Source organism: Centroberyx affinis, unplaced genomic scaffold (assembly GCF_046629955.1).
Source record: "Centroberyx affinis isolate AG114_WGS23_722 - 3 ecotype Tasmania unplaced genomic scaffold, CSIRO-AGI_Caff_v1 ptg005018l_1, whole genome shotgun sequence".
NCBI lineage: Eukaryota > Metazoa > Chordata > Actinopteri > Beryciformes > Berycidae > Centroberyx > Centroberyx affinis.
The window spans coordinates 243,344-265,400 of NW_027282472.1; the positions used below are offsets into that span (position 1 = coordinate 243,344).

Sequence of the window (22,057 nt, forward strand, 5' to 3'; positions counted from 1 at the left end):
TGGTTGCTGATCTGGCGGTGTAGAATGTAATGGGGACACAAATTGCAGGTGGAACCTATTACATTCATCACAGCATCAAAAGGTGTGATGGCATCTGAAGCAGTGTCTGATAAGGTACTGAATGACTGTCAGGGCACTTGCAGCACTGTTCATGCCCAGACAGTCAACTGATTAAGCGACCTCTCAGAGTCAACACAGTTAAGCAGCCAGAGACAGACAAGGAAAACAAAATGTAGATGGGGAAAAAAATAAAACATGATTTCTCCAAACATTTACAAAACTTCAGAGCTCATAGTCTGATATCTACAGTTGCAGCTTTAAAGTAGGCATAGATATATAGTATGAGGCGGTGAGTGAGTGAAACTGGTTCAGTAGTCAAGTAGTAGTTGTGTAGCGTTCATTCGTCCTCTCTTCTTCTTGAGAGGAGTGTGCGGTGAGCAGCTTTGGCTGGGGCTCTGTTAAGGTGGAGCCATCTGGTGGCTTTTCTCTGTATGTTCACTACAGAGCTCTGGAAAACATTCACTGGAGGAAAATGGGCAAGAATGCAGATTTGGGATGGGGGGGGGGGTGTACAAATCATTGCAGACAGAAATGAAATGTAGTGACGAGGGAGAAAGAGACAAACCGATATGAAGCAACAGAGACGTCAAGTTTAAGGTCGGGTTGTCGGAGTGATGATTCAGCCGAAGGAAGACGTACTGTAAAGGGTTTGTGTCTGTGTTCTAACAGTGTGTGCGCCCCCAGCTTTCTCAGCCCCGTCATTCCAAATTGCTACTCTCAGAGTGGGAGATGTTGAGTGTGTTAACAGAGGGGAAGAGCTCTCTGTGGTCCGTGGGACTCTGGTAGTCTGATGTCAGGTCTGGCTCCAGGAGAGAGGACAGGGTAAACTGGGACGAGCCTTTCTTTAGGCACTGGGAGTAGAAGTTGAGCAGGAGGTCCAGCTTGTTCTCTATGGACTGTACCTGGGAAAACACACACAGATTGGAATGTTTCAATCTTCTTTGGCGCTTAGTATTGATTCATTGCTATTTTAATAGTAAGTTATAAATTATCCTTTGGTTTCAGTCGATTTCACTACTTGTTCTCAAGCATTTTATGGCAGCTATTTTACACCCACCCAAGTATGCATTACACATTATTCAACTGAGGACAGAAAAGAGAGTGAATGAAAGCAACCTATTCATTTTTTAATCACACGGTTATATAGAACAACTCCTGCTCTCATTTTTGCCGGACCATGGAGCGGGGCCAGCCAATACTAGCATTTGTCCCTAACTGACTGACTGACCCATTGTTGAAACATGCATATGCGACTTTCCCATACATAGGTTCGCTGTAGCGCACTGCCACAATATCACCACGGCTGCCACAAAATCAAAAGTTGGTCAATGTATAGAAATTTATCTAAATCGATCTCTAATGCACGTAATATGTGCACATCACGTCATGTTTGTTATTTGGTGATGCATAGACTAGCAGCATTGTAGACTACTACATCTGAGGAGCTCCTGGTGTGAAAATGAAAGTGAAACTTAAAATTCCACAATTTGCTCCAAACTCACGTGTTAGTAATGTGATTTGTAAACAGTAACACGGTTTAATCGGACATGTGTCAAGCTGCTCAGCACTTAGATAGAGTTAACATGAGTGCAGTGCAAAGACTGGCATATTGCCCTTCCATTGGATGTCACCGGACACTGCTGTCACTGTAGGTAAGGACAAGTAATTAATCCTACTGAAATTAATTGCAGTCTACTATATGTGTAGATTCAGAGCACTTTTTTGACCAGACGAAGATCCAAGTAGGATCGAAACGTTGTCACCATTAAACTTTTGTGGCATGGAGCAAGTGTGCAGGCGTTACTGCTTTTTTCATTGACACAGTTTTTCTGATAGCCTTGCACCTACGTGATGTGCGTATAACTACTCCTTCAACTAGATTCAGAGCACTCCAATCCATTTTCTGTCACAGCAGCTGTTTTAGGCAGCGCATTGCCCAGGAGCCTGAAAATGTTGACCTTTCAGCGGGGAGGAAGAATCTTCTGGAACCTACATGAAAAGAGGGTCCAGTACCATTTATGGACAGAAAGTCATGGGTCAAATGGCTGCATTCGAGGTCCAGTTAAACTAGGCTTGCCTACTTTAACACTTGGTTACAAAACTTAAGAACAAACCAAACTACCCCTACCTGTTTCTCCACCTTGACTACACGTCCCATCATGCTTAATTCATCCAGTGGGTCCAGTTCTGGTGGCGTCTTCTCTCCCTTTTCAGGGCGTATCTTCTTATCTTGCTGGACGGCCCCTCGCCCAATGATCTGGTCCACCCTTTCACACAAACACAACAGAACACAATGATGGAGAATGTGAGGATTTCTTAAACTTTAAGTATTCAGTTTTGAAGCAACAGAGCAGTAGTGTGTTGTGGATGCCTAGTGTACTCGTGTGAAGCGTACCGTGTCTGCAGGCTCTTGATGCGGCCCAGCATGTCCAGGTGTCCGGCAGAGTACTGCTCTATGACGTCCTTCACATCGTACGGACGCAACGTCTCCTTGAACTTCCTCTTGGCCACCAGAAACTTCAGGATCCTACACAAACACGCACCCACACACACACACAGATGTGCACACACACACATCAGACCCACAGTAATTGTTCCTCTGGGCACCTATAAGTGCCTTACACCGCACGCTATATGGACATCCAGTAAACCTTTGGAAAAATGCAGAGGCAAGACAGCTATCAAACGAAGCGGGCCTCCATGAGAATAACAAGATTAATTACAGTCAGAGTGACCTTATCATTCACAAACAGCCCCATAAAGAGAGCAGAGTAGCAGAGAGATCCAGAGGGAATCCCCCCCTCCCTCCCACTACTAAACGCCGTGGTTACCATTGTGATGATGACAACATCTCCTGGGGACATTTGCTTATCGGCACTTAGACACCGGACTGCTGTTTCAGCAATTAGCAAATAGCCACAGATACTTGTGCAGACACAGACACCTCTATCAGAAGGCTCCCCCATTTTTCCCCTCTTGTCAGTGTGACAGCCATGTTGGAGCCACCGGTCGAACGCAGCTGCTCCCTCTCCCAGCGCACACAGCTCATCATCCTCAGCACCACCCACACCCTACTGCAGGAGGGGAAGCGAGGGGGATCGGGCCGAGGAATGTTGACCCAGCACTACTGTACCCAACAAAAGCATCACTGACAACTTCCTCTGCCAGAGTGTGAGAGAGAGAGAGTGGTGGTAATTGATGTGTAGCGCATCAATATGTGTTTAGCGTATCTGTGGGAGGACATGCATGCGTGTGTGTGTGTGTGTGTGTGTGTGTGTGTGTGCCTGGTTTTCTGTATTGGGTGGGTCATTCAGTTCCCCTCTTATCACTTGCGCAATAGCCGGCCCAGAGATGCTGGCTCCGCAGAAGACCCGGAAACACCAAATGTTAGCGCGACAAAACGTACACACTCAAGCTGTCATCTCACCCCGTGATGGATTGCACCACAAGTCAAGCTGGGAGGAGGAGGAGGAGGAGGAGGAGGAGGAGGAGGGAGGGAGGGAGGGAGGGCAAGGAAGGAGAGATTTTTTTTATTTATGAGGAAACCCTATCTCTCACACCCAGATGGGCTAAGTCCACTATAATACTCCCTCTTGCCTTCACAGGAGGAAGAAAGGAGCCGCATGACAGGTCTGGAGAGTGGAAGATCAGAAATGTTCAGCTGTTCTAAGAAAACATAAACACACACAAACACACACACACACACGCACGCACACGCACACATACATAAATACATACATACATGCAAGCAGAAATACATCATACATACATATGTGTATACACAACCAAAAACGCACAAAAACACATATATAGCCGCAAATGCATACACATGTGCACCAACACACACACATACGCACACACACTCACACACTCAACCACACATACGTGGGCTACACTGGAGCAGGTGAAATCTGAACTTCTGGGGTCATTTTCTAAAATAACCACCGTAACCTTTGTTGAGGTCTGCAGATCTTGCATATGTGCCGTAGCCATGTAGTGTGGAGAAACAGAGGGGAGAAGGTGTGGGGAAAGAAGAAGGGGAGAGGAATGGAGGAAGAGAGGAGGAGTGGGGGTCCACAGCTGGTACCATAGCAGCCCGTCAGCGCACTCTTCCCCCTCACGCAGCACTCTTATTTCTTGATGACTCCTGCGTTTGGGGGTATTTTTGCAGGCGGTCTTTTATTATTTTGCAGGTAGATGCAGATTTTTTTTTGCCAGGGTGGTCTCAGGTGTGGGTAAAAGAAAGGGTTGGGGAAACAAGAGAGAGGGGGACTTTTGATTTGGATCCTCCAAGGGTTTCTTCAAAATGCTGACTCTCTTTCTCGGTTGGTGAAATGGCTTTCATAATACATGGTCAGGCTTGAGAGTGCCCCCCTCCCCGAAAAAATAAAAAAACGTCCAGCTACAGTGCAACAGTCACTAGCAGTGGCACAGTACAGCTGGCACAGCTCACTGAAAGACATTATATCTACTGTTCGGAAGTTGAGAAAAACACAGCATGGCAATGACTGGAGGGACAGGAGGTGTCATCTGTGCCCCAAAATGCTTGGATAGCTAGTGAAAATATTTTTGCAATTCAGCAAACTTGAATTCCGTCACCATTGTTCCTGATGGTCTCCTATGGCATGGTTTTATCTATGTGACTTATAAATGACTGTTATGCTGACACATACCCTAGTTGGGCCAAGTAGGGTGTGCCATTGCAGGGGCTACACTGATTCTTCGCCAAATATGACTCTACCTGCTAAGTGAACAAAAGTGAACACAAAAGCTACGTACTTTCAATCATTCTTAGTGGGAAAACATACTGTGTAAACATTATATGACTCAAAACATAACAGCTGGAAACCCTCAAAAGATGATGACAATGATTAAAGAGCAAATGTTTATAATGGTAAAAATGTCTTAAATCTGTATTCAGTAATGTAGCAGCATCAGAACTGCAGACATGTTGTGTTTTGTGCACTATTGGATTTGTTCATGAGGAGTGCCACAGTACAGAAAGATATCAGGCCTCTGTTTCCCCCTCCTCCTCCTCCTCCTCCTCCTCTTCCTGCTCCTTCTAGCTATCCCTCCATACATATACAGTACACTCTACACATTTGTTCAGGTAAGCAGCCAGGCACTGATAAACCACATGCATCTCTCCAAAGTGAAGTCTCAGCACTAAGGCCCGGTGCAAAAATCTACCTCTGTTTTAAAGACATCAATCATGAACCTCGGTAAAACTCTGCGAGTGTATGTGTGTGTGTGTGTGTGTGTGTGTGTGTGTGTGTGTGTGTTAGCAACTACACAGTGAAGCACCTGCTGTTTACACACCTGCACTATCTATAGGAAGTCCCTCTCTATTGTCTGCAACACAGAACGGCTGAGGTCAGAGCTATCTGCTGAGTCAAATGCAAATCTGAGGAGAGATCATATAATACTGTATCAGTGGAATAAAGGTATCAAACAATAATATATCATGCTGCATCCCCAGACCAGAAAATGTCTACCCATCATGGCACCAGGTTCAGGGAAGTTGACTTGTTTGTTGCACACATTTATCATACTACTGCAAACAAGACACATATGCAAAAAGTGCTCAATCACATTGGATGATCTAATATTATTGTTGTGAAGATTATGAGGCAATGTGTCCAACATAGCATGAAGATTAACATCATTTCAAGAGCATAATAATTTACAATATACCACAAATTCAATGCAAAAGACAAAAAAAGCATATAGGTACATTAGTACTTCTGTCACAATAAAGTGTCCAGTGAAGCACTACAGCCTGCACAAGAATGAAAGCTCAGACCAAAACAGATGGACATGAAACCTAAACCAAACCAACCCAAAACAAGTACACTACAGCAATAATAAAAGGACAAAGGGGAAACAGTTGTGAATCCCGCTGAACACGAATACAGCTGAATACAGTGGGATAAGAGCAGGGCTCCATGGTGCCCCTCGTCCATAAGGAAATACAGAAAACTCTAGAGAAGTGGCTTTTTGTGACTCCAATGCTTCATTGAAGCTTCTAAAACGTTAACATGTTAAAAGGGATTGAAAGGGCTTGTGACTCTTTAGAGTGGCCAGTTTGATTGCAGCATCCCTAATGTTGCTCCATGCATATTCTATTATTTTGTTCAATTCAACCACGCACATATCCACTTCATACATAGGCTTTACACACACACACAGCATCACGCTACCATGAGAAATGTGAGTGTATAGCGCTGACACAGGGGACCAGGAAGAGAGTCGCTATAATCCGCTCACATCGAACCCCCCAGGAGACCAGCCTGGCCCCAGCACCAGATGTTTGCTGGCAATTGTAGTTTTTTCTGCCACCATCAGTGAAAAACTCAGCCGTGTAACTCTGTCTGCCTGTGTGTGTATGTGTGTATCCGTGTGCCTGCACATGTGCATGAAAGACATTATTGGTAGCCCTATGGGATATTTGCACAGTTAAACACATAGTGAAAGCCTGAGGGTTGTGTTTTTGGCACTGCACATAAAGACATTAATTAGTATATAGGTTTGCCAACTGAGCATTTCTTCTATTAAATCATATGCACAGATAACACACACACACACACACAATCCTTTCATTACGAGTGAAGTTACCTAGTTTGCATAAAACCATCCTCATGCACAATATATGTGCGTTTCAACATTAACGTTAAAGAAGCTAAAGAATGCCTCGACTGTTCATTCCAATATGTTGGAGCCTATAGTGTAACAACATCCACCCAAACATGAATCATATCCCACAGCTTGATAATTGACATATTAGTACTACATCAAAGCTTGTAATCCATGCATGATAGGAAGAGATGGCACACTGATTGTTACCATATCAGCTATAGGCTAAATCAATTGTTATTAAGCTAATACAATTGTCCTTGTCTAAACTGTACAATATCGTTTGTCTCCGTACGGTCAGCCTGTACTGTGATCCTCCATCTGTACAGTATTTGCGTGTGTGTGTCTGTGTGTGTGTGTGTGTGTCCTATGTGTGTGTGTACTCTCCAATAGGCCATCCTATCACGCCACCTTACACATGACCTGACTCAATGATCTGGGCTTGCTGAGCGACAAGGTCACAACGGGGAACTAACCCTGCCTGCAGGAGGGCTCAGTTACCTCTCCTAAGTGGACATTTCTACTCAGTCAGCTGAAACTGCACACGCCACTGCCTAAATGGAGGAGCAGCATGTTCGTCTAACAGTGGTCACTTAATGTAGGCTGTAAATACCATAGGAAGTGCCTATGTTGCGGATACACACGCACGGGTATTTAGTCATGCATGTGTGGCGCGCGCTGTTTGTCTGACAAAAGTGACCTTATTCTATCAGTGAGCAGCAGCTCCAGCCTGATGTGCTGCCAGGTGGAGCCAGGCTGTGACCTGTGAGCTTCCAGTGAAACCAGGACAGGGCAGGCCTCCGGGGCCGAGGGGCTGGACGCACGCTTCCCTAAGCAGAAGCTCTGAGAGATAGAGAGGCGACGCTGTGGATATGAAACGCAAGCTTTTACCACACAAAGTGCTTGGCTGCAGGTTTTTCGAATTTGAATCTGGGAAGAGAAGCAAGAGAGTGCGCAGTGTAAAAGGTTGTACTACAGCACATCCAGATGAGTGTGTGGAGAGGGTAAAGACTCACCTGACAGCCCGTATGAGTGTCTTCACTGCTGGGATTACCTCGTCCATGGCCACATCACAATATGGTTTGTCTTCCACACTGTCCTCCCCGACCCCCTCCACTGGCCCAGGGAGAGGGAAGACACGGAGAGACATTATTATACTCATTACAGACCTATGCAGAAATGAGATGCGCGAGTGTGATTGGGAAAGTGTTTGGATGAGTGTGTGTGTATTACTGCTGCCTACCATCAACGGGAGGGCGTGGTTTGAGGCGAAGGGAGGTGCGGAAGCGGGTGCGGTCGTTGAAGCTCCAGCTCTTCTGGACCTTGCCCGGGCTGGTGGCCTCCGGCACGTTCTCCTGGCTGGGAGAGCGCCGGACGCTGGACCCCGGCGGCAGTGGGGACGCCTTGCTCCGGATGGCTTGAGATGAACGGGAATTGTTCATCCTGATCCGGTCGCGAAACCCCATTTTGCTGCTGACGGCAAAGATAAAACAGTCAAACTAATGTCGGCAGAATTTTCGTTTGGGATCCTGAAGGGCGGCGTGTTTTTCCTCATTGATCATAAAGTCCATGCTATTGATCACAATGGGAAACTATACTGTGTTACCCTGGGATCTTAGCAAAGCAGCAGAGGGGTAATCTGAGCTTGTTAGAAAAGAGTATGTTAGTAAGGGTACAGTAACACACAACATATGGCCGCTGACTTTCATGACAGTCATTGAGAATCAAAGAGACTGATCAACAAACAGACAAAAATACAGCAACTGAGGGACAAAAACAGACATCTACATTTGTCTAAATGAAGGACAGACTAGCTGACTTATCATGGAGGGAGTTTGGCCACAGAGACCACTCAATATTGCTAAAAACTGATTCTGCCCTGAGGATTTGCTTATTTTATGTGCCTATCATAGCACCTGATTCAGCAAAATCAGACTGAAACCTGATTCAAGACTTACAGTAGTGCTGGGATGGCGGAAAAATATTCCACCTACCACCAGAATAAAGACACGCTTCCTTAATTCCTTCAGTAGGGTGAATAAGCATCACAGCATTGGCTTCAAAAGACACCCGTACAAAAGGTGTCTCATTAGGTAATCTATACCACTCACCACAACCCAAGGCAAGCCACAACGTGAGGTCATCTGTTTACAAGAGGGAAGCTGTTCGGTGCTAACACTGCTGTTACAGTGGACTCCTGAGACGGCTCCTTCTCTGTGGCCACTTACATCTTACACACTGTCACGGATCCACAAGGCAGTTCAAACATCATGCACCACAGAGCAATTCGAGCCTTGCTGTTCACTCCCACGTTTTTTACGATGATATACTCCTGGGTTGTGTGTGTTGTAGCTGGCCATTTAAATTAAAATTTAAATAGTTGAGGGACATTAGTGGAAACAGCATTTCATACGAGCAAGCTGAAATGCCCAGGTAGACTTTGAAGGAAATGGGAAGATAGAGTGCTAGACCTTTGCATGCAATTGTGAAAGGAAATAAATGATTTGGATGCATTCAGGTCCAGGAGCTTAGCTGAATCTTTAAAAGACATTGACAGAATATTGCATGCAAAGAATACAAACAGAAATAGAAACCTATGTAGCACAACCATAATGATTTGGTGCTGACACTGGCAAAGAAAAGAAATGACTAATCTAAAATAGGAATGCATGCTGAATCATTTAAACCCTCTCTCCATAAAAGAGGCCATAAAAGGACCACACAAATCAACTGAAAACATGAAATAATGCCAAGAGCGGGACAATTTCTTAGACTTCAATATTCCAATTTGCGGAAAGTCATGGCTTACTTTTAGGTCAGTATCTGACGATTTCATCACAAACGTTTGATGAAACAACATGTCAGCAAGACAGAAAAGAACATGTGTTTAACATGTCGTACATCCATAAACCATCAAGGACTTCTGCCGTGTTTTCAACACATGGTTTATCATGACCTTCAAACCAAAGCAAGCGAAATCGGCCCTAGTTTCTCCAGTGGCTGCAGCAAAGACCAGGCTGGAGAAATCTCTCAGTAAAACAGAGCACAACATCTCTTCATTCTCTTCCATAGTAAAGGGTTCACTCAAGTATTTGTGGACCAGAGTAGAGTGCTTGTTCCAAGGATTTGATTGGTATGTACAAGCTATGGTTCATGGTTAAGATGCATATCAAGGCACCTGCCAGTACAGACCATCTCCATTTAGTTAATTCTTCTATCTCAAACTCACTCACTGGAGCAGCTTGATGCAGTAACAATAACCCAAAACCTTTAGTCTGCCACTGCACCGGTCCAAAAGACTTAGAGTTCATCAGGCAAGGTGAGTGGGATGTGTGTGTTGGAGGAAGGGTAGTAGTGGTGTTATTGGTGGGTGACGTTCTAGCGTGCCCCGTGCACAGGCTCGTTGCCGTGGATACCTCTGCTTGCGGCCAGCGTGAATCCGGAAGAGACCCCGCTTTTTAGAAAGGAGCTGACTGGGGAGACACACAAGGCAGAGGGAGAGAGGGTGAGGGGAAGAGACGGGTGTGGGGTGGAGGAGGGTGAGCAGCTCTGGGACCCAACCTGGGTACACAGTCAACCCGTGAGGATAAAAGGTGGCAGAGTAGAGGGAGGAACTGAGGGAAAGAAGGTGAGGTGGAGGAGTAATGAAGTGTGACATCTCAATAGTCCAAATAGTCCTTTCTTTTCGTTATCTTACTTACTATCTTACTAAAGCTTAAAAATGTACTCTGAGAGGCAATTTTGGATTATGGAGACACACTCATTGAGGAGTGAAGCGTGGGGTTTGGACCATTAGGTAGGGAGGGACCATGCAAAGGGAGTAGGTAGTGTTTCACCTGAGTATATTCATCAAGTCACCCCATTAATCACCGCGGCATGACAGCAGCTCCTCAAATCGAAGACATTTCTGCCAGCAAAACTGTTATTATTCAAGGTACGCTAATGTGCTTCTCTCATCTAATGCATGCATCAGTCCAACACATACTATTTACGCAATAAGCCCTATATTCACTTGGGAATCGGCTCTTGGTTAAGTACGTTGTGAAGGTTATCGAATCTAAAGTAGCAAATCCATCCCAATACTGAATACCCTAAAGACAGCAAGCAGAGCTCATGACTTGAACAAACCTGCATGGAACTTCTGCCTTCCTGAGAACAGATGGAGGATGGATGGATGGCATGGAAAAGAGACGATGGGAACAAAAGAGAGAAACAGAGATGAGACGGAGAGGAAGAGGAAACCAATGAGCGAATGGGAGGCGGCGGAGATGGCATGAGTATGAGCTAGGCAGACAATAATGCAGACCGAGAAGCGGGAAAGCATATTGCCTGGCACGCACTGGTCTCAGATCAGCATTTAGTGACAGTGGGTTAGATACATAACACATCCATGCTGGACACAAAGACCAGGGAGCAGTCAGCCTTAAGTTTGTTGAATGTAGCACATCTACTGTTCTATAAAACCATTTTGTCTGTGGTGTGCTGTGTATTGTTCTGATTGTGTTTGGGTGTCTGTGTATGAGCATGAGTGTACGTTTGTGCACCCATGTGGATGTACTGTAAGGCTGGGAAATGTGAGAGGTGGCGGGGTGCGTACCTGTCCCCCGACAGATAGGGGGAGCTGTAGGGCCGCAGCCCAGACAGCAGCGTGTGGTAGGAGTTGTGGAGAACCTTCTTGGCGCTACGCTGTCGCTGGAGATGACTGAACAGTAGCGTCAGTTCTCTGACACCCACGTGCAAAAATAAAAAAACAAAACACATGACAAATGGAAAAAAAAAGCAAATGATGAAAAACTCATAAAAAAGGAGGCCAAATTAACGATCCAAACTTTTAAAAGAAGGGGAACACTTGAGGGAAATAATATGTGCATGATGTGTGGAAGATCAAGTTTAAGATATAATGGTAACGTGAAAGAGGCTTGACTTATGATGTAAATGAAAAGTAAAAGCAGATGTATGTTCCTTTTGTGTTTCTCACATTCCCCTCCTTTTAAGCAAACAAAATTAGTCAAATTAATACATAAATGCACAATATAATAAACCACCAGAACAAAATTCATGAAATCATAAGATAAATAGTGGTGGCATTAGATTTTGAAGGGCTGGGGCCTGAATATAATGGGATTGAAAAAGAAACTGAACAGAGAGGAACCCAACACCATTCCACTTCACTGATGCCACCACTACACAAATTAAACTGATTGGGTGATTTTTCAAGGGAAATAGGGGTAAGTGCAATGTGTGCTATGATATGTGTGTATATATTGCTGTTGTCAGGTGAAACCCTTGCATCTCCAAAATGTCAACTTTTCAGGAAAAACTCATTATGTCTCTTTTTCAGCTTGACTACCAAACATTTTTCAGTTTTTCCAATGGGTTTTCAAAGGCTTCCATAGACCCAAGCGTCACAGAACTTTCTCAACCCATAGAGGACCAAGTAATCTTTCAATTTATTAAGCTAAAACATGAAAATCACCAAGACTGGAGTTACAAGGTTTCCACCCGACAACGATGATATGCATGTATGGGTGGGGGCAATGTACAAAACAAAGTATCACTAACTACTGTAGACAATTCACTATGTGCCGCCTAAGAGATTTTGCGATGTAACTCTCAAATTTCTGCTGGCCTTTATATTATAACACGTCAGACAAACTACCAAATGTTATGGTGCTCATGGCTGAATCCACAAGTCTGGCCAGTGCCAAACACGGAGCACCAGGGACTGATGGGAGCGAGCGCTTACCTGAAGGAAGGCAACATGCTGTCATAGAAGTACCATGTAGCTGTTAGATAGGAGTGCTGGGCGTCTGTAGAGTAGAGACGCCACGCAGCCTGGAGAAAGACACACATGCACACACACACACACACACACACACACACACACACAGCAAATTGAAAGGTGACACCCTCCGCGACTATCCATGAAGTGAGTGTGAATTTATCAAACACCATAATGCAAGACAGCCTAAATTTCTCTCTGTCTCTCTCATTACCTGTATCAGGTTGGCGGCTGGCGTCCTTCTCTTCTCAAAGTGCTTCTGCCTGTGCTGTTCTTGAACCTTCAGGGCAAAGCCTGACCCCAGAATGCCCTGAGGGAGGGGTCAGAGGTCACACCAACGTCATCAGTCCAACTTTGACTGGCTGAGGGAGGGGGGGAGACTGACAAAGGTGTGAGCGAATAGGAGAGACTTACGGCAGGCAGGGCAAAGAAGGAAACTCCCAGGAGAGCGAAGCCAGCTGCTAGGAGCCGCCCTTGCCAAGTACGAGGAGTCTTATCACCATAGCCAATAGTGGTCAGGGTAATCTAGGTGTGAAAACAGACAGGAAGAAAGACACACAGCCACACACACACACACAATGTAATAAGTCTATTAAAATGTGGCCTGCAGTGCTGGGTAAATAATAACACAGCGGCCTACACAGGCACAGCACACTGTATGTGCCAGTATAAAAAGATCTGCGGCCTCTCGGGAATCTTTCCTTCCAAACATAGCGGCTTGTGTGTTCAGGGATTAGTTCTACAGACTCAGCACTTGTGTGTGTGTGTGTGTGTGTGTGTGCGTGTGTGTGTGTTGTGTAGTACTCACAGTTCCCCACCAGAGGGAGTCTGCATAGGTGTTGAAGTCGTCGTTGACGTCCTTCTCTGCCAGGTAGACCAGGAAGGAGGCAAAGATCAGAACCAGGAAACCTATATACCAGGCTGTGATCAGCTCCTGATAGAGGGAGGGATGGAGAGAGAGAGAGAGAGATCATGTATCAATCACTATTGCCAGCAGCAGTCATAAGCAGCAGCCACAGCATCTTTACCATGATAATCCCTGCTGTCATTACCAAATCACTATCATCATTATTGGCTAAATTCCCATCATCATCATAATATTTGGCTTCCAGTTTGACTTGGCTGCACAGCTTTGCTTAAATTGGGACACAGCTGATGCATCAATTCATCATCATCATCACTGTCCACATCATTATAATGTTTTGTGGCCGACCAGTGGGCGTCAGGTGTTTTCGTCAGCATAAATACTAATAACTAATTGCCAAAAATTAGCAACAGAAGGGGGGTTTGGTGTTTGAGGTCAGTGAATCTAATCTAGTAATTAATGGTCATCAGTTGACTCACTGCTTTCTCCATCTGTGGGTCATGAGTGAAAAAGGTATTTGTCCCAGTGGTAGCCATCATGACTACCACCAGCATCAGGCTCCTTCCAGCTCCTCATGTGATCCACCATGCATCATTATGACAACCAATGTATACCTGACATTTGCCTAATTTTCCATATTTGTGTAAATCATAAATTCCAACAGTCTTCACATTTCAAATCATACTTGAATATAAACCAGAGCGTGTGTGCAAGACGAGTACAGACTCGGGCAGGGTCTCTTTCCCACCTTGCTGTGAGCGTAAACCACTGAGCCCAGTAGTTTCCAGGTGCCTCCTCGCCGGTCCATACGAACCATGCGCAGGATCTGCAGGAAGCGCATGCTGCGCAGGGCCGAGGTGGCGAAGATGTTGCCCTGCGTGCCCGCTGCAATCACCGCCAGAGACGCCACAAACACTATAAAGTCTGAGGAGAAGGAGATAGAGGGAGAAGGGAGAGCAGGAGGAGTTATGAGGTGATAATGTCTGCATGCAAACTCACACACACATAGTAAACACAGGTATATATTTTTACACATGCAAACATCCCCATGAACACACACAGCACATACATTTGGGTATATGTGCTGTTCACACACATACACATGCACGCACTAACCTATAACACAGAAGGGCTTCCTGGCGAATCGTAGCCGTCCCTGCCATCCACGGTATCGGCAGCAACAGCCAGCTGCCCAGACCCTGATGAAGTACTCCATCCCAAACACCACTATCATCACAAACTCCTACAAAACACACACACACACACACACACACACACACCGGTCAGTGAGAGGCACAGGTCAAAGGGCACTGAGGGGCTTCATAATGCATGACAGAATATATATAGGGAGGATCATTTAATTTGTGTATTATTCACACACCTTATGCCCTATTTAGAAGGCTCATTTACAGTTATTTCAATTGACCTGGCTGGTAAAATAAAGGCTGAAGATGTTAATTACATACAGCACTAACATATCATATTTACTGACAAATGATGAAACTTATCATCAGAGGATCATTGTAGTCTATTAAAACGTCATTCTGTGAGTCTTTCTTTGTCTCTTGACATGGGACTGTATGGGCAGTTCCAGGTGAACAGAACCAATCTGTCAGTAGAGGGAATGTTCATGTAAGTAAATTCCACTAATGGCAGATCCCCCACTAATGGCCGAGTGATTGATCAAACGAGTGAACGGAGGGAATGTGAAATCGTTAAAAGTCAAGAGTCTGACCATTAAATAACACGCAAGGATGAGCTGGGTGGGAAGAGAGAGAGAGAGAGAGAGAGAGAGAGAGAGATTAAGATTAAGAAGGAGGAAGCAAGTGTCCATTACCTTTCACTGAAGCAGCTGGAGTACACAGGAAGAGTAGAGATTATGGGATAGCTATTAGGATTAGTGGATCATGTCTGTGATTTCCTGCATTGTCAACAACACCTGAATCCTCCCGCCTGCATACATGGCTGTTTCTGCCTCCGCCGGTAAACACAACAACACGCGCGCAAGCGTACACACACACTGCAGCAAGTGTGACGGACAGGAGATGGATGCAGGCCATATGCAGTAATGTAAGAGAGGTAGTGTGTGTGTGTGTATGTGTGTGTGTGTGTGTGTGAGAGAGTGAGAGAGAGAGAGACGGACAGAGAGAGAGAGACAGAGAGAGACAGAGAGAGAGAGAGAGAGAGAGAGAGAGAGAGAGAGAGAGAGAGAGAGAGGTCTTACCAGGATGAAGAGGCCTTCATTGGCCAACTTATGGTGGTCAGGGATGGTGGAGAACACAGACAGCACCAGACAGCTGAACACCAGCAGGAAACTGAAACACACACACACACACACACACACACAGGTCACACACACAGGTCACTACACACATCTCAAAATGCACACATAGGAATTAAGAAATCTCTTGAGATCAAATGTGCTAAAAAAAAAAAAAACTCATTAAAATCTGCTTTGTTCTCTCTCTGAGTGATTAGCCAACAGAGAAAAACCAAATTGCGAATAAGCAGGAAAAGATTTGTTGATCCATAACATAATACTGGGACTGCATGCACAGTCATAAGAAATCAGAGGCATAAGCATTGGGACAGTGGAATGAAATCTAGTTCTTTTTGGTACACTCAGGAAATGTATATTTTAATTAAAATATACAAGAAATAACAATACAGATATAGTTATTATTATCAAAGAATGTAAATGAGGCATACATACAATGTAAAAAAAAAAAAGACAAGATGTCCAGTGATTTTAACTTGTTTCCAGACCTATCAAGCTTATTTTGTGATATATTTAGTCAGATTATCTCACTGCACTGGCAGATAATCTTACTGGTTTCAAAAAATGTCACTTACATGCCGATACATGCCGATACAATATGACATAAATCATCATACAACAATGAAGAAAGTCTTGAAACAAGAAACCAAGTAAATGTCCTGAAAGTTACATTATTAAGTAAATTTTGTTAAAACTTAAAAATTATCTGCCAGTGCAGTAAGATGATTTCACTTTAAAAAAAAAAGCTTGATAAGTTTGGATACAAGACAAAATAACATCATGTCATCTATAGACCCATTAAGGTAATTGATTTTTATTAATTGCAAAGTTCAGTGACATAAAATGTGCAGCAAGAAAAATATGACATTATATCTATATCTATATATATATATATGAGTTATATGACCTCATCCCTTTCAAAGGAATTCTCACCGGCTGTACAGACAGAAAGGAGCGTCTTGTACAAGTAAGGGCCACTTCAGTTTCAGGACTGGCCCGCAATAAAACACAGCATAAATTCTGGTAAATTGTCTCTAATGTTCTAGCTGCTCTCATGTTAGTATAAACACTTCATCTCCTCCGTGGGAAGTGATGTAGAAGTGATGGTCGTGTTTCTGAAGCTCCAACAGCAGAATAAAGTCCCACAGCTGACACAGATACAGTCTGCTCTAAAGTCTCCATTGTTAACTCTGGTCACATTAAGCAATATGTAATAATAATACTTTCTGTTTCAAGGACTGTAGAGGCATGGAAGGTGGAGCTTTGTCCATCCTGTCTTTACACTGGTAAGACTATTATCGTATAGAGATTTAGTTTGCAGTGGATTATCACATACAGCTACTATATCCATGATGTAAATTCCTGCTTCAGACATCAGAGTGACAGCCCCTCTTTTCAGTTTGTCAAAATTAAGTTAGCACTCAAACAGAGTTTTCCACAGTGAGATGAACTGAACAGTCTTCACGTCAGAGTGATACCCTGGATTGTATTCAAACTTGTTTTCAATCATCAGAATCTACAGATTCCAAGATCACCACATTGGCTGACAAGGCAATCAGGAGCCTGACGGAGCAGGTGGAGCTCCAGCCTCCTCAGCCTCTGGGAAGTGTTGGTGCTGGTCGTCCCCAAGGTGCTGCAGGGCTTCTGGCTTCATCCACCAAACCCCTCATATCATTCATGAGGTTGGAGCCACACAGCAGGCCACACAGGCTACAGCAGCCTGACAATGTGTCTGTGACCACAGAATGATCATGTGAGATCACGCTAGGCAAAGGAATAAAATAAGAGCGAAGAGAGAGAGATAGAAGGGTTTGCGAGCAGTTAAAAGTGGGTAGACACACACACAAAGATACACACACACAGTCACACCATGTGAATACAATGAAGCGGGGCAGGATTAGCCAGGCAGCAGCTGCTGGCCCCACTGATCTAAATGTCACGTCTCAAAGTTTGAGAACACTGGTTGGACTCTAGACCAGTTCTCATGGCCACACACAATGGTTCTCTTTCTCTTGTATCATTATAGTGATCACCAAGTCTCTCCCTGGGGCTAATGTGTGTGAAATTAAATGCATTCCAAGCAGTCCCATTAAAAAGTTGTGTGATAAATAGGTTCAAGCCAGATAACAAAGCAGTGCTGGTCAGCCATTGTACAGAGAAAAATGCAAATCTATATTCAGCACAGTATCTCTGCACAGGTGAGTTATTGATCCCCACAGTGAAATTCTCTGTTCGCTCGCCCCGCTCATTGCTACATTACAATGATGACAAGGGCAGGAAGCAACAAGGAGCAGAATAACATCACACAGAGCAAGCGGAGAGGAGATACTGGCAAGTCGCAAACAAAAGGATCCATCCATCCACAATCCAATCGTTCCACTCGTGTCAACATAAACAGAAGAGGAAGAACGCAGCGATAGCAAAGGAGACATTTCCTCCCAGACTGACACACTCTAATCAGTTCAAACTATGGGTAGAGGAAAAAGGGGGTGTGATGTGGGCCAGCGGCGGTATGATAGCGCTGTGTGTCTGGCTTCAGCCTTGCAGCAGACATGGCAGGGGGACAGCAGAGGGAAGGATGGGAGAGACGTCAGCGATTGTGGAGATTCCGGCCAGCGACCTCTGACTCGTCTATCTGTTACACACCCGTTATCTGGACCTGGTGTCTGAGTGGGGATAATGGCTTGTGATTGGTAATTGTAGGATATCAGGGATAAGTGGGCATCAAATTCCTGGTAGTACAAATATCCAATTAGAGCCCATCTGCAGTCATTTATACTGTGAATCTGACAAACCTGGACATAAACCCCCTCATCTCCGTTCACCATCTCAAACTGCCTACAAAAAGACTTCTGTGTTTGTCACCACATGTGCGAGGAGTGAGTGAACGAGCGAGTGAGCGCCCCGACTGTTTTTGTTTTCGTCTGCCTGCCTGGCCACAGTTTCCAGATGGTGAGACACTACAAAGAAGACAAAGTAGCTTTTAGACAGCGAGAAAGACACCGGACAGCAAGAGTGAATAAACAGACACCCCCCCAAATTACTACTGTATAGTTCTTAGGCCGGCGACGCATGCATGGGGGAGAGTTTGTGATTCAGCGTCAGCATTGGGAAAGTTACTTTGAAAAACGCACTCAGATGATTCTTGCAAACGATGCACGCTGGTCGTTCATCAATTGAGTAATGTGCTGACTAAAATGTCTGTCTTTTTCCCCTCAATTAACTCAAAGCAATATGTGTATTTCCTCAAGGAGAAGATTAGTTGGGCATCTCAGGTGGCATCTTTCATTGACTTGTGCTTTATGACGGGAAATGAGTTACGGCATGGTTTGCCCAATCGACAGCTCGGCTTTTGCAAAATGCATACACAACACTCCAGTAGAAACATCTTGTCATGAAAGCAACTCTGCATTACCCGAATAACTGATAATACCGCCCTAAGAATACTATCTGTTATATAACGGCAATGAGTTACCGCCAGCATTGCTCACCATATCCGTTTATGCAGCCATAGATGAATGAATAGGATGCAGCCGCACTGTGTAATCACAAAGTAGATTTCTATTGGGTATCATATGACTCAAACCCCTCAGAGCTCGTCCCATTCAGACCACAAGCCACAGTCAGGCCTCAAATCACAATGTCTGCCATTCTGACATATGGCTGCAAAATGCCGCTTACACCATCTACACTGAATTCCTCTAACCAGTCCTTACAGGGGATTTCACTGTCCTCCATTATTTAAAAAAAAGGCGTGGAATTCAAAGAAGACATTATTTCTAGGACTGAATGAAGGGATTGTCTCTATTCTCATTATATATCCAGATACAGATCATTATATATACAGATTCAACAACATATCCTGCTTTTAAGACAGCAAAGCAGTCCTGGGTCTGTTGTCATTTTGCATTTCTATTCTTGGTTTTACACTAAAATTAGTATCTAAAAATAAAAGTAGACAGGAAGTATGTCTCCTAAATGGTATTCCTTCTCTATCAATAAAGTTATCAATAAAAATGCTTTTCAGCAAAATTATGTTGGACCCACAGTCAGTTGAATCACAGTAGTGGGATTTGTTGTTGATCTGTTTACAAACGTGTTAAATTTCAGGCTATTTTCGTGGCCTCATTCAAATGAATGGGAAGAAAAAATCTGAATGCTACAAACTTGTCCAGCTGCATCAGATCTTGCTGAGTGGTTTATATTCTGGTTTGCATGGCGGTCAAGTGCTAAATAACTCCCATGTTAAAACCAAGTGAAATACTGTGAAATACTTAAACTGATAACATCATCTAAAACATTACAGGGAGTACAGGGTCAATTTTTTGGCTGGTTCATTTATCATTCAGGAGGATCCTATTTGATCGGCTCTGTCCTCTGTGTTCAGCTACAGCTCCTCATACGGAGTAAAGTGACCGGAGATCGTAACACCAGGTATGAAGCCGACACACAGCAACACCCACCCAGCCGCCGGGAGGACACCTCAACTCCAATCTGCTTTGCTGTCGCAAAAAAAAACAACAAAGGGTCAGAAAACAGATGAGGAGGGTAAAGAGATATTTAGGCCATGCGTGATGCATGTGGAGAGAGAGTCACATTTCTGCTGCGGGCACACTTTCAGCCACAGCCCCCCCCTACCTCCCCCCACCCACCCAACACCACCATCCACTATCCCGTCCCCCTGTTCAGGGAAATGTCAATTAAGAGCGGTGCATCAGTGGAAATCCACCAAATCAGCAGGGTTTGTCTCGGGGGAAGTCAAAAGAAAATCTGCTCGGTCCTGAGTGCTTTACTGTTCAGTCTCAACAAAGTATCTTCATACTGAAATATATCAATAAAGATGTCTGGAGGGGGACAGGATTCATGCTTGAGGACTGAGAGAGGGGAGAAACGGTATTGATGACTATGTAATTGCACAAAAACAACCCAGTTGACATGTACTATGTAAGCAGTCTATCCATTTAGACGGAGCCTATATAATGTGAAGGAAGGAAATGTAAATATCAGAATTAATAATGCTCTCTCATGGCCAGGACAATCATAAAAAAAATCATTAAATATCTCTTTAGGGGTAAACATCACAATGTTGTTGCTTTCTAGCCTGTTAAAGTCAGTTGGTCTAAAGCAGATTAAATGCAATGAGAGTCCCTTTGAAGTCCTCTGCCTACACATCCTCTCCCGGTCTCACTCAGTCCTGCACCCTTCCTCTTCTGTATTTCAAAGTCACATCCAGTCCCTCGGCCTACACCTCTCTCCACCTCCCTTGCTCTGTTCTGAACCTCTCCGGGTCGTCCCTGCCCTCCAGCGACTCCGGTCTGAAACCGCTGTGGTTCCTGGCAGCGATCGTCCCGCTGACCTCAGACCGGCCGTCTCATCTGTCCCTCTGCGGCCCGTGGCTCTCCGGTGGCAGAGCGCTTGGCGAACGCTGGCACAGAGGACGGGCGAGGGGCCGCTGGAGGTCCAGTGTGTGTGAAGACACCATATCCACCACAGGATTTTCCAGACTGTGTCACCTCGTCTACAATAACAAACCCAGCCAGCCGGCGCATGTGACCCATCCAGGGGCGAAGGGAGGAGAAAGTGAAGGGAGCGCATGACTCAGCTCAAGCATTATAAATGGGTATGTTAACGTATAGGCGCACTATGTGTCCTGTACTGAGTCAAAAAGACCATGATGATATAAAGGATAAATTATGATACGCGAAAGTCAACCACTCAAGAGGTTTACTGTAAGCCTGTCTGCATTAATAATTGCTCCAGAACTTTTAGAAAGAATAATGCATGCTCTGCTATATACACAGAATATCTGACTTTTCTCTGAAACCCAACCGAGTGCAATTTGTCTCGTGGACACTGTGGAGAAACAAGAAAAATGCAAGCACAGTAAGAAAGAAAAGAAGGAAAGAAAAGAAGGAAAGAAAAGAAAGAAAGAGACAAAGAAAGAAAGAAAGAAAGAAAGAAAGAAAGAAAGAAAGAAAGAAAGAAAGAAAGAAAGAAAGAAAGAGTAAGAAAGATAGAAAGTGAGAGAAAGAGCAGTGAGAAAAACAAGACTGTGAATGTTTGAACCGTTCTCGTTCGTTCAGATCCCAGGTAACTCTGCCTCGAAACTCTAACTGTTACACACCACAACCTTCTGCATGTAAGTGCAATTGTGGTAAGTGCAAAAAAGGTACAATTTGGCTCAGGGCCTGTAAAACTCCAGAGGGCCATTGTGCTGCTGGTGGGGCAGGCAGCAAATAAATGTACAGCAGCCTACAGGGCAAACAGATTGCTTTTAATGGAAGCTAGGCCGGCCAGGGCTTTTACTGCTGTTTTCCTGTAAGCATACATAAGTGAAAAGGAAGATCTCACATTACTCTACCTGGACTGTGAAAATAACATTTTAGCGTGATAAGGAGGCAGCAAGAGTGGTAATAAATGTATATGACGTGGTGTGTTA

The 22,057-nt window shown here is 44.5% G+C and overlaps 1 protein-coding gene across 1 annotated transcript in view; it reads right to left on the reverse strand.

Moving 5' to 3' along the window:
* Nucleotides 1–758: 758 nt before the first annotated feature.
* LOC139666451 (potassium voltage-gated channel subfamily KQT member 4) overlaps nucleotides 759–22,057 on the reverse strand; it is a 41,681-nt gene continuing 20,382 nt past the window's right edge. The window contains exons 2-16 of the mRNA XM_071545680.1: nucleotides 15,565–15,655; nucleotides 14,457–14,583; nucleotides 14,089–14,264; nucleotides 13,284–13,409; nucleotides 12,890–13,000; nucleotides 12,690–12,785; nucleotides 12,440–12,528; nucleotides 11,291–11,416; nucleotides 10,822–10,842; nucleotides 10,110–10,166; nucleotides 7,937–8,166; nucleotides 7,710–7,809; nucleotides 2,456–2,587; nucleotides 2,189–2,327; nucleotides 759–962 (exon numbers count right to left, since the gene is read on the reverse strand). Coding sequence (XP_071401781.1) covers nucleotides 759–962; nucleotides 2,189–2,327; nucleotides 2,456–2,587; nucleotides 7,710–7,809; nucleotides 7,937–8,166; nucleotides 10,110–10,166; nucleotides 10,822–10,842; nucleotides 11,291–11,416; nucleotides 12,440–12,528; nucleotides 12,690–12,785; nucleotides 12,890–13,000; nucleotides 13,284–13,409; nucleotides 14,089–14,264; nucleotides 14,457–14,583; nucleotides 15,565–15,655 — 1,825 coding nt within the window. The remainder of the gene's footprint in view (nucleotides 963–2,188; nucleotides 2,328–2,455; nucleotides 2,588–7,709; nucleotides 7,810–7,936; nucleotides 8,167–10,109; nucleotides 10,167–10,821; nucleotides 10,843–11,290; nucleotides 11,417–12,439; nucleotides 12,529–12,689; nucleotides 12,786–12,889; nucleotides 13,001–13,283; nucleotides 13,410–14,088; nucleotides 14,265–14,456; nucleotides 14,584–15,564; nucleotides 15,656–22,057) is intronic.